General features: G+C 42.2%; 1 protein-coding gene across 3 annotated transcripts in view; it reads right to left on the bottom strand.

Annotated features, from left to right (window-relative positions):
* The window catches only part of CARF (calcium responsive transcription factor), a 31,432-nt gene extending 15,434 nt beyond the window's left edge, over nucleotides 1-15,998 (bottom strand). For 2 of the 3 annotated variants that reach the window (XR_006414896.1, XM_044431884.1), the window contains exons 1-8: nucleotides 15,089-15,359; nucleotides 10,454-10,569; nucleotides 9,767-9,991; nucleotides 8,742-8,862; nucleotides 6,547-6,676; nucleotides 5,837-5,921; nucleotides 4,398-4,587; nucleotides 1,477-1,594 (exon numbers count right to left, since the gene is read on the bottom strand). Coding sequence is in view for 2 of the 3 variants with exons in the window: in XM_044431884.1 (XP_044287819.1) it covers nucleotides 1,477-1,594; nucleotides 4,398-4,587; nucleotides 5,837-5,921; nucleotides 6,547-6,676; nucleotides 8,742-8,862; nucleotides 9,767-9,991; nucleotides 10,454-10,569; nucleotides 15,089-15,125 (1,022 nt within the window). In the remaining variant the exon portion in view is untranslated. Of the gene's footprint in view, nucleotides 1-1,476; nucleotides 1,595-4,397; nucleotides 4,588-5,836; nucleotides 5,922-6,546; nucleotides 6,677-8,741; nucleotides 8,863-9,766; nucleotides 9,992-10,453; nucleotides 10,570-15,088; nucleotides 15,360-15,962 lie in introns of those variants that run through there. The other variant, XM_044431883.1, reaches the window with a different exon arrangement.
* Between the last annotated feature and the right edge of the window lie 145 nt (nucleotides 15,999-16,143).

Genomic DNA, 16,143 nt, shown 5'->3' with positions numbered 1-16,143 from the left:
GAACTCAATCATGTTATCTTGCAAGCCTGCAAAGCTCAATCTGAGTCTCTTGGAACAGCCTAAGTAAAACACAAAATGTATTTGCAAAAAGTATTCTGTAGTATACAGCATCTTCTCTTTGGTCAAAGAACTAGACTGGATAATCTGCTGTTCATTTCCAAAACTTTAATTCTATAAACAGCTTATATACCAAAATAATTAAAAGCATGAATTCTAAACTGAAGGTCTCCTAATTCAAATCTCAGTACAGCCATGGCTCTGAGGAAGGTTTTAGGCGAGTCGTGATTTTTCTATAAAGGAGGAAACAATACTGACCTCCTCATGCTGGATTGCTGTAAACATTACTGGGATGAGCCGGGAATGTTATACCTGACCCATCACTAGCAAGTCATGGTGGGCTGAAGGGGGAACGTGCTATAGCTTAACTGTTCCTTCCTCCCCATGTGCACCTAGCTTCAGGGAGAATGCTCCATTTGCTAAACTACAGCTTCCCATGACACCTAAACTAGGAAACTGTAGTTTATTGGACTAAATAAGGGTCAAACCATGATGTGAACTTCTTTGAGGGAAACACTTAAACCACAGCTTCTCAGCTGGGATGGCACAGGAAACTGTGACAGAACAAACAGTGAGTTTGAACCGTGCCATAATGATTATTTTGTAATTATATAGGGTTTTTTTCCCCAAAAGACACAGGGCATCACATTATTCTCTCTCTCCCCACCCCCACACGTACCTACAGAATCACAATGAATGCATGAACTCCGATTAGAATGTTATGCTGTAAAACATTTTAGACCCAGTTTGCATATAAAGGTGAATCATGGGTTAATAAATTCACAAGTGTACTCATCATTTCCTCTTTCTGTAAACAAACTATGAATGGGGTGAGCATGACATCATAACTCAGATATTCTAGTTGCATATGGGTTAACAACACAGAATTAATCTACCATTTAGCCTCTAAACAACCTAGAATGTCCAGGTTATTCACAAGTTGTTCACAGGAAGTGAAATTAAGAAACATGTCAGAGACAGCACTCTTTCTCCTGAGAAACTATAGGTTATGTAACCCACCATTCACTATTATGTCCAAACCAGATTTTAGTCTCAAAACTAATTATATGTTAGTAGGGCAAAAACAGTATTGCCAGAACTCCTTGATTGATTTTTGTCCTTGAAATGTCTCTTCTTCAGTGTTGTGATCTTCTGAGTCAATAGGAATTCTCTGCACAAAATGGGTTTCAAGAACCTGTAAGAAGCCACTAACTGATCCAAGTGATAAATTGTATGAAGTTTATAGTTGCCCTGTCCCCTCAACCACTTTATATATTTGCGAAGGACTGGCAACAAGGTTTCCTTACAAATTATTTTCAAATTGGTTTTAATTAAACAAGCCAGCACTTGTCTTAGTTAATGAAAAGTAGTAACTGGCTAGTTCAAAAGGAAGACTGATCCTTTTCCAAGGTAACTGACCTTGCAGGACAAGTGGCTTTGTACAGTTGGCAGGAAATGCTCTCCTCACCAGCTTTTCTGGGTGTAAACCCCTTCCTTCGGGGCCCGTACTGGCACTCCATCACGATGGCTCTACTACCTGTGTGAGGGGCAGGAAATGTGACATCTGTAATGTGACAGAATTGGTTTGATTCAGAGAAACCACTTTGAATGGCGATTTTGAGCACATGCTTCATATGAATTTATACAAGAATGTCATTGATAGGATTCTGTGATTTCAATATGAAATGACTGATTGTTTCTCTTATAATCATTTTAAACTATATAGTTCCAATTTTCAGAGTTTGTGCCAAACAAATCTTTACAATGTCTTTATCATGTATTATGCTAACAAAGCTACTTAAGAAGAAACTTGCTATTTGGTAGATTTCATACCTTTTAAATAAAAATAACACCAAGATATTATGGTACTAACACGTGTGCAGTAAATCCAATTATTTATAGGAACAATGAACTATTCTTCCCCAGTTAGTTTTGCCCACTGATGCAAAGGAAGCAGCACAATAGGAATGAATGGGCTGGGTGCCCAAGAGCTGGGTACTCTGCTCATTAACAGTAAGTCAGGAGAAGATCCCTAGCTTATTGGTTATGTAGCTCTACATCTTCACCCTGCTTTCTTTTTGCTGCCCACAACATAAAGTTCCCAGAAATTCATCTTTGTACACTGTGGCTTGTTTTACTGAGACAGTTCCATTTCGAATAAGCACTTGTCAAAACAACAGCAACGTATCTGTGCAGAATGCCACAGTTCAAGCTTCTGACCATGGAAGAAAGATGGGGAACGCGTCCCTGCTGATACTGCTGGATCCATCAGCAGGTTTTAATACCATTGCCCATGGTATCCTTCTGGGGTGACTGTCTGAGCTTTGGGAGGGGTGCACTACACTGCAGTGATTATCCTCCTAATTGGATGGCCGGCTCCAAAAGGTGGCACTTGGTCCCATACATTCTCCAGCATGGGGTCCCTCAGGGGTTGGTTTTATCCCACATGATCTTCATGAAACTGCTGACTGGGGTCATCCAAAATTTGGAAGTGCATTGCCATCAGGTTGCAGCTCTGCATTTCCTTCTTATCTCCACCAGGTGAGGCTATGGATATGCTAAACCAGTGCCTGGCTGTGACAATGGAGTGGATGAGGTCTAACAAACTGAAGCTCAATCCAGACAAGCCTAAGATACTGTTAGAACATGGGTCCTCAAACTACGGCCTGCGGGCCGAATTCAGCCCACCATGCTGATTTATCCAGCCCGCCTCATAGCTTTCGGACTCACTCAGAGAAAATGATCTCCGAGCGAGTCCAAAAGTAAGCTCTGAGCTGGCGCAGGCGTACTCAGTGGGGAGATGGCTGTGGTCGTGCTCGTGCAGGGAAGACAGGCGCAATCACGGTCATGCTTGGTGGGAGGGAGATCACACCTGTTTTCCCTGCACGATTGTGCTCAGGGAGGAGAGATGGCTGCAGTCACGCCTGTCTACTCTGCACGAGAGTGATCATGTCCGTCTTCACCCCCAGAGCACGATCGTGCTCGTCTTACCCTCCCCCCGCAGCGCAATTGTGGACATTGTAGCTCTGTCCCTTGAATATGGACGTGCTCTACCCCACCCCATCTTGGGCTCCTGCTGCAGCCCAAGAGAGCGGAGCAAACATTTTTAAATTATTTTTTAATATTTTAATTAATTTTAATTATTTTTATTTTAATTAATTTTAATGTGCAGTGTGCATAGGAATCTGTTCATATTTTTTTCTAATTTTAGTCCAGCCCCCCAACAGTCTGAGGAACAGTGAACTGGCCCCCCGTTTAAAACGTTTGAGGACCCCTGTGCTAGAAGGTGGTTCCTTTGACCAGATGGAGGCTGGGGATGGGGTTGCACTCCTCTTGCAGAAGCAGCTTCACAGTTTGTGGTTTCTCCTAGGAGTTCGGTGGTCCCAGTGCCACAGTGTGCCTTCTACCAGCTTCAGTTGGTGGCCTAGCTATTTCCTTATCTGGACAGGGATACCCACATTTTGGTAATGTACACTCTGGTAATCTCCAAATTAGATACTGCAATGCATTCTATCTGGGGCTGCCCTTGAAGACTTCAAAAGCTACGCTTGCACAAAGTGCAGCAGCCAGACTAATAATCGAGAGGTCTGAACACATAACAGCACTTCTGGCCCACTCTAACTACCTGTCTATATGCTTCTGCACCTGAGTCAAGGTACTGGTACTGGCACTGTAAAGTCTCAGATAGTTTGGGATTGCAACATTTGACTGACTGCCTCTCCCAGCTGCAATCCACCCAGACACTGCAATCAACATTTGAGGCCCTCCTCCAAATGCTACTTTCAAAAAAGGGTGGCAACAAGGGGCATCTCAGTGGCCATCCCTCAACTGTGGAATGAGCTCGCAACTGAGGCCCACCTGGTGCCAACTTTGCCATTCTTCCAGCTTCTTCAGAGATGATGTGTTATTTTCAAGGAGGTAATTTCTCCACTGGAAAAGGAAAAGCACCTGTGGCGTGTACACCATCCTGTCTGAAGATGGCACAACTGTAGTTTAGTAACTTATCCTACATGCAAACTCAAACACACACCACACCTGTACATCCAAATTGAAATACTACACCTGTATTCAAATTGAAAAGCCACACAACAGTGGTTTCCAAACATACCTCTGTGCAGGAAAAATATTGTGTGGAGTGCTGTGAAAGTCTATTTTCTTTCACAGGAATAGGAATAGACTACATGTGCACGCACGCACGCACACAGAATTTGAACACAAGCTTTGCATTAAAAAGCATTTCCCTAGTCCAATACTTCACAATACCTATGCACATTCAAAAGAAAACCTAAGACATAAAACATTTAATAAACTTGAAAACTATTCAAAAGAAAGTTAATTACCTGCATTGATGAAAGGGATCCCATCAAATGGAACATACTGGGATTTCCACATCAACCTTGTGGCGGGTTTAGCGGGGCTCGGAGACTGACGTGTTCCCCAGACACTCTGCGTTTGCTGTTTGTGCTGTGTTAGAATACTCTCTAATTCTGTTTCACTGGAACAATAGCCACGGTAAGAATCCCCAATTTTCTACAAGAAAAGGAGGTGGAATAATACGAATATTCACCAACTGAAATGCTTCTCTGCGTTTGCCAGGTCAGTATTGTTAAATAAGGGCACAGATTTATTTATTTATTTACGTTTAATGTACAGCCCAATAGGCTGAAGCAATCTGCGTGGTTCACATTAAAATAACAATAAAAATACATCATATTAAAAGCATATTAAAACATCATTACAAAGTTGACCATGCAGAATTTAAAGCCAAACTGCATTCTGGGGGGCTGCGGGTACACTACCTGCATATGAGATAGTAAAGGAAGAAACTCTTGCCAGAATGCTAAGAGCAGCCAAGCATCGGATAACAGCGCACATAGGGGCCATGCATATTCTCGGAAAGGAGTAGCGGCACCAGGCAATGACGTCATGAGCCATGACTCATTAGCTGCAACTCGTCCGCGCTTTCACATGGCTGGTCTGTCTGTGAGTTGATTTTTCTAAATTAAAGCTTCAGTATGCAGGCTTTATTGCATTGTTGGCACTTTGCAATAAATAAGTGGGTCTTGGGTTGCAGTTTGGGCACTCGGTCTCTAAAACGTTTGCCATCACTGCACTAGGGGAAGGTTCACACTTTGAGGCAATCTCTTTGTTCTTGTACTTCCTGTCAGATACTAGAGGAAAACCTTGCATGATACCTTTGCTTATACTGGTTGACCTTCTTCCTAGAAAAATAAATTTCTTAAGGCTAAATCCCACATTGCCATGCGAGTTCTCACCTCCCCACTGCAAGCCTCATCTATTCCTGAGGGTCCCCCCACCCCTCTAGAACAATTTTTGGGGGGCACATATGAGGCTTCAGGAGGGAGAGGAATTCTTATCTTTCAGCAGTGTCCATTCTGCTGGTGGAAGGACATAGTTAAGTCAACCCATTTTCCCTCTTTTGATCAGGTTGTTCACACCATTCACATACCATGAAAATCAGTATGAACCCACTTGTGTGCACCACTATTATTTCACAAGGCTTTCTTGCACCAGAACAACAAAATGAGGCAAGACAGAATTAATTTTACAGCTAGCAATAATAGTTTCCTCCTACACTAGTTTGTAAGATGAGTATCTTATTATTTATTTAGCAGACTTATATGCCACCCCATTCGCCTAAGCCTCGGGGCAGCTTACAAATAAATAAATATCATTAATACAATAAACTACCATAGGAGACATCCTGGCCAAAGTTGTTAAAAAACTTGCTTCAGGTTTTGTTATAGTTTGAGCTTACCTCACAGCTTCTGAGACGGTGAGCCCATGCAGGGGTATTTGGGGGTGAAGTCTGGGGAGAAACTGGAAAAGCATCTTCCAAGATCCTGAATAATGACAAAAAAGACAGTGCAAACACATTCAGACAACTCAACACAAGTCACTGTAAGTTTGATATAAGCACGTTGCTGCAGAAGCAAACGCATAGTTTTTCACATGTTGAGACAGATACTTGTATGGAAGCACATTTGCAAGAAGGCCTCATACCGCTGTGCACTCCTGACAGATGCAATTGAAGGGATGTGTTCTGGGACATGGGACCTAAGTGGCCAGATTGTTCTCACTATCTTACTAGATCTCCCTACCTTTGCAGAGGGGAACCACCATCCCATTGGTCTCCGAAGCACATTTGGGGCATGCCTGGAAACTTGCAGTGAGGAAGGGAAATCTCTTATTCTAGCATATGACCAGCACTGAATCAAACCCTATGGAAAACTGTACCATTTGATATGGGTCATTGATTAATGGTCAGAAAGAGGCAGGGAGCTGTTTTGCTGCATTTGGGCATTTTATAAATGCCAGTTTAAATAATGAGCCTTCAGGAATAAGGTTTATTCATTTTAGATCATTTAGAATAATGCTCTAAATAAAGTCAATCATAAAAATGCAACCACAAATGACTATTTCAAAACCACAATAGAAAATTCAACCAAGAATTCATTTTTGACTTACCCGTCAGCTGTTTTCTTGGACCCTGAAAGAGATGTTTGAGGAGGAAGGATGTAAGTGCTTGCATTGTCTGCTAGAGCAGCCACTGTCACTGTTTGCAAACCCCCATCACAGTTTTTCTCTTCTGAAGTGTCTTTGCAAAAAATGAAATAAATTTCCTTTTTAGTAAGTGGATAGAAGCAGGAATATCATATTATTTCTGAACAACAAGTCCTTTGTGAGCTACAGACTGCACCTGAAAAATGAGTTCCTGCCTAATAGAGTTTCACACCAGCCAGAGACAGAGAGATCATCCTGATTGCACTCAGGCTCCACTCACTAATTCTGTTCTAATCCCAACTATGAACAGAGCTTTGAGGAAGGGCTGCCCTGACTAAGGGAAAATGCCTGTCCTTACCTGTAATCTAGCTGACTTTTGATGATACAACAAAGCAAGCTGTGTCTTCAAAACCTGTGTTTTCAAAGAAGAGTAAGGAGAGGGAGGCTACATGAAAGCATGAAGCAATCAGAAAGGCTACCTCACCCTGTGTGAGAGAATATTTTGGAGGGGAACTAAGCACTTTTGGAAGGGGCAGATGGTGCAAAATGGGAAAAGAAAATGTCTTGTGAGATTCTGCCTAAGTTGTGTTATGCTAGAGGGCTGCTAAAATAGGCATGTAAAAGAAGGAAGGTGGAATAACTGTGGGGAACATCAAGTATATGTTCAGGTACATCAAGAACTTGATTGTTCCTTTCAAACATTACACCAAAATTATTTTAAAATATGGCTTATTCTAAGAAGATATGCAAGTTTTTAAATAGCTATAAAATGATTAGAATCAGCATGAGTACAAGATGTACAACTGCTCTTAAATAGTACTGGAACAGTTCTTTCCATTATTTAAACTGGGCACGCTAAGCGAGCGTATATCTCATTTAGACGTCCTGTTGAAGAGAACTGACTTATTTCCAAGCATGATCATTTAAAGTTCTTTTCACTGTAGGGTGTGTGTCACAGTAGCGTGAGGCAGTGTGGACAGGGCCACTTAGCACATGTCATTCTATGGTGGTAAAAACTGATCTGCTTTGGAAATAAGTTTGAAAGGTGCAGGTCCACAATCCCCTTTTCCAGTCATTGGCTCCCTTCCTCAATTCTGCCTGTCACTATACAAACTTCTCCTTCTTCCTAGAAATAAGGCATACATATAGAATCCATAGCGCTCTATGTTCCACAAGGAACACAAAACGGAAGAACGGAAGAATGACTGCTATATGCCTGGGCAGGATGGATGTTCTCAAGGTGCTTTCAGATGAAGGGCTTCTGATGCTACCTATGAAAACATACTGTTCTATCCTTGCTTCTATAGATTTTTGCAAAAAGAAAAAAGATGGGAGAAGCAGTGTGAAAATCCAAGAAGGTTACAAGATGATGACAATGTCATCTGGAATTCAAAACTTTGTGAATGAGGCAGGCTGCAGGATAAAACTTTGTTGAAATACAGCCCTTGCTCTCTTTAGTTGGAAAAAAGCAAGATATAAAAGTAGTGGCCATAGTGATTTACCATGTTCTTCTGGCAGCCAAACATCCATAGGTGCAATTAGCCATCAGCCACTTGCCTAAAACAAAACTATCTGCTGAAGGCAAGATATACTGTATTTTTCTGTCTATAAGATGCCCCCATGTATAGGACGCCCCCCACTTTTCCTATTGATCTCCAGCAAGCAAGCCGCTGCCATGCGTGCGTGCCGCTTCGCCACCCCCCCACCTGCGCGATCGTGCCAGTCTCCCCCCCCCACCCCAGCACACCTGCAGTTCTCCTCTTGACCCCCTGTATATAAGACACACCTCCATTTTTAGTTAAATGTTTTAAAGAAAAAGTAGCGTCTTCTACACGGAAAAATATGGTAAACCTGAATCAAGCCATTATACATATTCTGTGCATAATACTCATATTTTAACTACATTGTTCAGCTTAAATAGTGGTGCCAAAGCAGCCAGTGATTAAAACTGTTATACGTACAAAGTTTAGAGAAAAAGTTCTTGATTCTTCAGAACAGAAATGACATAAAATAGGTGTGTGGCTTCTGACAAGAATATACAAATCAAATGTTAATGCTTTTGCTCAGCAATCATTTCTACTGTTTTAATTAAATTTGCTTCTCTATCATGGATTGGGGGATACTGTGAGATTTGGATGCCAATTCCAAATATAACTCACCCGGAGAGCCAGTGACATCCAGATGCTGACCATGGGGAATAATCACTTGCGCCATTCCTGGTTGTGAAGAAGGAATCACATGTAGCACTTGACCATTTTCAGACTGGCTGGCAACAATCATCTTTGAAGGAAACAAGTCAGTGAGTTGATGAATTTTGATGATGAATTCCATTATTTAAAAGTGGTTGAACAACTTGCTCACAATCATTATCTTTCATTCCACTAGGACACCCAACATGGGTCCTCCTGGCTATTAAAACGGCAGAACTGGGGGCAAGTGAGGGTAAGACATGGACTCATAATCACTCAATGGACACACGACTTGTCTATCCTGTCCTGCACAAATTCACTATGGATAGAAGGCAACACCAAGAGGCACCATACAGAGGCACCAATTCATAACGTTTCCAAAGATAACATTTTGCTGGAATCAAGTGAGGTCCTTGATTCAGGGGGGTGGGGGGGTCCTTGATTCCAGAACCCCCAGGCTCCACACTCTGTCCTTTAGGGGGAGTGCGATCCCGTCCAGGACAGGGCAAATCGTATTCCACCCCACCCCCTGCCCCCAGATCAGGGTTCTCCCTACCAATAGCACCTCCATCTTTTTATGATTCTCCTAGGTTGATTACTGTTTTTTATTTTTGGAAATTTTTATAAATTGTTTATGTTGGCATTCAAAATTATAGCCCTGCACCAGCCTCTTTTTTGCCCAAGGCAAAGGAAAGATTCTACTTGCTCTAACTCCACATACAGAAGCCAATTGGTCTGGCTATACTACAGTGACCTTACGAACAGCAGGGGAGCTTAAGGGGTGCCAGGGGGGCTGTGTGATACACATACAGCCCCACCTGCAACATTTACTGCCTCATTGGGCAGGCCAGCTCTGTGGAGACACAAAATCTGGTAGAGATGCAAAAGCAGCAAAGTGACAGTGGTTCTCAGGGGGACAACCTAACCAAGAGACAGTTCTCCTCCTCTCAAATTCAACCTCTATTCAACAGATGAGTGCACCATGACTTGCTTACCATGTGAGTACCACCCCCCTCTGAAGACTGCATTTCATAAAGGGAATGGCTGCTCTGGTCAGCCCGATGAAATTCTTCTGCTGAAAATGAGAGCGACTGAGACAGCTGTATCTGTGCATTTAGTGATGGAAAAGCATCTTCATTAATTGGCACTGTGGCAGGCAAGGGTGCTTGAGTCACGTTCTGCTCAAAGGATGGGGCTCCTGCTTCCCTGCATGCTTGATGCTGCCACAGAGAAAGTATATTCTAATAGCAGCCCGATCATTCACTTTATACATCTTATAATAGTGAATAATGCTCCAGTTGTTCTATTCTAGAACAAAAAGAGCTCCCAACTAAGATATTTACTAGGTAAACTGAGGTCAACATTTCTCTTTACCTGTATGAGACACAAAAAACACTTGTTTTGACTGAAGCAAATTCATGAAAGAACATTTCCTCACAGACAATTTCAATCAATATTTCAGGTTTTATACTTTTGGACTAGGTATTATTAATCACAAGGTGCTGTGCAGCTATGTAGGCTCTTCTTCCTTAAAATTCCTCTCTAGCAAGAATGAAAGAAGTCGCAGGGGAATACAGAAAGACTAGATTCTGTGAAAGAGGCACTGTGATTGCACAGACAAAGCCTTGTCTGGAAGAACCCTCAGACTTGCCACAAACTGAAGTCTGCAACTGATCTTTTACCTGGAATGCATGGTCACCAGTTTCTTCTTCTTCTGCATTAGAGATGGCCAAGAAGTCACTGGTTTTCTGCATTCTATTATCATGAACAACTGCAGCTTCATCCATTACAATGCAGACTACAAAAGAAATATTCAGAATCTAAATCTTGGTATCTTGTTAGGATGCATTTCAGCTTCACCTTACATTTGCTTTGTCTTATTTTCCAAGCAGAGTTCACATTTAAGAGGCTAAAGTCTTTTCCCATTTTAAATCAGTGATAATAGCTACAATCCTACACACTTAAGGAAGCCTCATTGGTCTCAGTGGGGGCTTTCTTTTAGTAGACCTTCCTAGGATTGTACTAGAAATCCACACTAGATTTTTTAAGGATAAACTCCTCCTCTTTAAAATGGAACATTCTGACATAATTACCGAGTTCATATACAAGTAGAACCTTGGTTGGTCATGGGATGGACCATACATGGCCACAGAGCAGTTACCAGAACTGTAAAGAAGTTTTTGCTTGCTTGTAGGTATTTAGTCCTCAGAATTGCTGGCATAAATTTATTCATTAATTTATTTAAAACATTTGAATGCCATCCCTTATGCATGGCCTCTCGGGATGGCTTAAAATCATTAAAACAACAGCAATAAAACAGCAATAAATAACAATTAACCAAAAATTACAATTAAATAAGTTAAATAAAAGTGACTGTTAAATTTTAAATTAGTTTTAAAATAACAGTTAAATAAAAAGGTTTGAACCTAGCACCAAAAAGAATATAAACTCAGTGCCAGGCGCACCTCTTTGGGGAGCGCATTCTATAAATTTGGTTAGTATTTTTGTCATTTGTGCTTTCAAACAAAAATAAACACGAAGTTAAAATTTATTCTGCATTTTCACTATCCAGAATGCCAAATCACCAGGCCAAGTTTTTTCAACAGTGTTTTAAAGTTATCACATTTAACATGTTTGTTCAAATACATTCAATGTATGGCCAGAAAAGCAGGCAGAGCCCACAAACTGTGGTATGGCATTTGCCAGATTACTGAAAATGGCATACAAACACCAACCAAAATACTAAACTAATAGTGAGTGTGCAAGAATTATGGTTTGATCGTTTATACAAAATAAATTGACAGCACATTCCTATATATGTTTACTCAGATATAAGTTGCACTGAGCTGAATGGGGCTTACTCTGAGATAACTGGGTGAAGGATCACTGCTTAACAGAATCAAGGACAGGAAGAAATATGTAGACAATGTACTTCATTCCTTTAAAAGGGTCTTTTACCTAATGGTTTCCCAGACTTGTTTCTTAAATATGTACAATCTATTTACTGTATCATAGAGCTGAATAGTATTAGCAGAATTAAATCTGAAAGCTCCATCCAGCCTATTACCATGAGAAGATGCAGGCAGGATACATGTTTGCCCACTAGCACTAGAGACAGAATTAAAAAAAGTAAAAAATGCAGAACTTTACCACTTGAGTTTTATCCTTCTTGAAGATAAATTATAATTACTATAATTCCCAATAGCCACACACAAAACATCAAATTTTGCACTGTTCTACTCAATACATGCTTGAAGTTTCAGCACAGACCTGAAAAAAATGTTGCATAGGAAGAATCTTGGATAAATGTTGCAAGTTTTGAATGCTACTCTTTCTTTCAATGTACTTATTATTCCTAAATCATTCAGTCACAGAATTCCTTTCTAACAGGCAGAATACTTATGCTGGGACTCAAGCTTGCCTGGAAGCCAGATCCCCTTACATATTCTATGCCAAAAATAAGAGGAAGCTTAATCAAACCATGATGGAGCAACCCAGAGAAATTACAGAATTGTGTTTATGGAGACTTAATCCATATATTGTACATACATACAGCTACATTTAAGCCAAGCTTCACTAGTACTTAGCTATGGGAGGTGTTTTCAATTGTATACCTTGGATACAGGAAGCAGTGAACAGCAGTTTTGAATACAGACCAAGTGGTTCTGTCTCACCAGCAAGGCCCACTGAGGCTCCCACCCAGCAAAATGAAATCAGGGGCATGCTTGCATCATCACATCTATAGCAAACATTAAAATATAAGGAATTCTGTAAAACAATTTTCGTTTTTTGGTGGGCAGGGGATAGAAAAAGCACTTCTCACTTTGACAATTCAGAATGTGGCAGAGATTCAGTGGTTCCTTACACATACACAGGTACAATTCTTTCCTCACAATCTTCACATACATATTTCATGAACTCCCATTGCAGCACATAATGCTACCACCTTCTCACTTTTCTCCAATGCAACATACCAAATACTGAAATCAACATCTGGTATGGTATAGTCCAACATTGCCTGCACACCTTGGGAACTGCAGCTGCTTACTTTGCTACTTAATGTTCCAAGAGGTTTTGTGATCTTACTGTGCTACTTTTTGATACCATCTGCATTTAAAAGAAACTTAAAAATAGACTATCAGACTAGAGACAAATGTGTATTTTGAAGCAGACCCAAAAATCCATCCCTGCCAAGACATGAAACCACTTCCCATGGAAAATACTAGGCTTGCTCCTTAGTTGCAACAAATATATTTATATTTACACATGACATGCATGTTTTTCTGTGGGTTTCCACAATTAGCTGTGGTGGCCTATTAAAACCAAAGCCAAACAATGACACTACTGAGAAGCAGTAGCTTTATTAGGACCTTTGTCAGTGTCTCCATCCCTTTCTGTCTTACACAGGCTAAACTTAAAACAAAAGAGAAGTGACAGCCCTAAAATGGTAATCCACGAAACTTTTTGCCAATTAATTCAGAGTACAATCCTTTGCAGGCTAACTCAAAAGGCATCCCAGCTATGTCCTAGCAGGACTTGATTCAGTAAAGCATCTATGGCCTGCAGCATAAATTAGACTGTGCAACCCCCATTCAAAAAGTACCAGATTGCACCAAAATTACTGGGACAAAGGGTTTTTATCCAATGTTAGCCCTATTTAGAGTGGAAATATACAAAACCTTTGAAATATGCAAAACCAGTCTTCTGCTTGGTAATCTGTAGTGGTCCAGCTCAGCATAACCAACAGTGAGGAATTTAGGGAGTTGTAGTCGAGAATATCTGGAGGGTACTACAAGATGAGGAAGGCTGTATTACACTCACACTGAATCCACCCCAAAGTACCGACGGCAGCACTTTCCCAAATCGAAACACCCTTTTAACTTGCATCTAAATGCACCAATTTTGCCCTCTGAGAACTATGGGCAAGCATGGTAAGGGCGACCTGAGGAGTGAGGAAAAGGAAGCCGGCAACTTTTGCTGCCCGACAGGGCTGCTGAGAACGAGCGGGGCCTTCTCCCTTGCGCCCCCTCCTTTCGGCATCTAACGCTTCGGGCCGCCCCTCAGAGGCGAGCGGGAGCCCTTCCGCAGCGTCCCCTCTACGCTCCCGCTCTCCTTCACCCCGCCCCATCGCGCGCCAGCCGGGCGTCGGCCCCGCCGGGCGGGAGCCGCCTCCCACGCCCCTCCCTCCGGAGGTCTGGCGAGGACGGTCCTCCCCGAGGGGGAAGGGCGGCCCAGGCGCGCGGCTCGGCCCAGCCGCATCACCACGCCGCCGCCGCGCGCCGAGCCTTGCCAGGGGAAGTCAAAGGGAGCGGGAGGGGGAGGGGGGAATTCAGAACGAGTCTACTCCACCTCGTCTTGGATCTGGCAGGAGCCACCCGGGAGACCACGCGGGCGCCCGTAACGCGCAGGCGCGGCTCCTGGCGAACGCGAAGGGCTTTTCACACGGGCGCTCACAGGACACCGTACACCCCGGAAGTGCCGAAATGTCCGTGCACGGAGCGTGAAAAGTAGAAATATGTAGGCAGGATGCTTTCTTCCATTAAAAGGATCGTTCGCGGAGCAGTGTCTTGGAATTGTTTCATACATATGCAAGCTATGTTCAGTGTATCGTGGAGCTGAAAAGTATTATCGAACTTAAGTCTGAAAGCATTTCCATGGGAAAAAAAAACCAGGACATTCAGGAGAACTTTGTATTCTCACTTTTCTGACTCTGATGACAATTCCTCACATGCGGGGCAAAACGATAAACATTAAAATAAAAAGGCAAGTAAAGCAGGCAGGTTCTGTAGCAGCTCTTTCGGTGGAGATTGAAATAAGCGTATTGCGGGAAGTGAGTTTAAACGAGGAAGTTGTTGTCAACAAAAGGTTTTTTGAACTTAATCTAGAGACTGGATACAGTGTTGCATCTGCATTGAAGTAATCTATGAGCACACCTAGAAGCAAAATGGCAAGACTTGAGGCTGTCATACTTCGGACACATCATGAGAAGGCAACACTCACTGGAGAAGACAATCCTGTTAGGGAAAGTCGAAAGCAGAAGACAAAAGGAAAGATCAAATATGAGAAGGACTGGATCCATAAAGGAAGCCACAACCTTGAACTTGGAAGAGCTGGAAGGAGCTGTCAAGACAGGACATTTTGGAGGGCTTTCCACTCCTAGGGTCTTCATAAGTCGGAGATTACTTAATGGCATATAATATGCACATGACATTAAGGGTGCAATTCTCTATATATTTAGAACATACTATGAGTTGAATACTCTTTCCCTCATTAAATATGCATAGGATTGTGCCCAAAAAGAAAATCAATAAACCTACCTTTTAGTATTGATTTCCAACAAACAAAGGTAGCCATGTTAACGATAAGAAAGAATTCCAAAATCCTTCATTGGGTAAACCCAAACAGCATAAAATAGTTTGCAAACTTTTGAATTCCGTAGAATTCATCAGGCTAGATGGTAAAGCAGAAGTGGGGAGGGAAAAAGAGGCTGACGTTGAAAGCTGAAGAGTCTGCATTAAGATGGAATCTAGGAGAATGTTCAGATGTTGCACTTGGGTTCAACTTCCAAGAACCCATGGCTTCGAATTGGCTGTCCCTAGGCCGCTAGGATTAAAAAAGGATAAAAGATTGGTCTCCCCTTTCTTGCTCCCTGCATGGAGAATTCGGCCGACTGCAAATGTGAGCCGAAATATTAGACTTAATAGGATAACAGCTCCTGTCCAGCGGCTGCTTTTGACTCCGGATAGGAATGGGACAGGAAAGCAGGAGCTGGAGTCGCAAGTCGAAATTTTAACGTGAATATGCATTCTGGAAAGTGTAATTTGAATCTGTCGGACGAAGATGGTACCTTTGCACTACCCTTTCCCTAATATCTCATCTGCACACACGCTGCGCTCAGTAAAGCGCGAGTAAGTATCAGAGTAAGTATTTGTCGCCGAAGGAGAGAGGATGTCCAACTAAGGCTTCAGTCCTATGCCCATTTAAGCACGAGCGAGACCCAGTTAAGAATGGGATGCAGAGACTTGAAACTTACAGTCTATATTAAAATACTTCCAGCCATTTTCGCCTAACAATTTTTCTCAAATAATTTCCTGATTAATTTCCACAACACCATATATTAAGAGTGTGAGAAGATTCCTTGATAAGCACACGCAAAAAGCGATCTGGGTACATTAAAACCCACCCCCGCACCTGGTACCGCAAGAACAACAGTTTTATACGGCGCGGGGAAGGTGACGCAAGCGATTAGTCGGGCACGGGACAACCAGCCCTCGCTCCTGCTCCAGCGTGTGAATGAAAATGCTCCGTGCACAGAAAAGTGGAAGCTGATTCTATACCTTTAAGAGCAGGCTTTATTAATCACTCGGCGAGC

This window comes from Varanus komodoensis, unplaced genomic scaffold, assembly GCF_004798865.1.
Source record: "Varanus komodoensis strain SLA01 unplaced genomic scaffold, ASM479886v1 scaffold23, whole genome shotgun sequence".
NCBI classification, from domain to species: Eukaryota; Metazoa; Chordata; class Lepidosauria; order Squamata; family Varanidae; genus Varanus; species Varanus komodoensis.
This window is presented reverse-complemented; position numbering and strand designations above follow the sequence as displayed.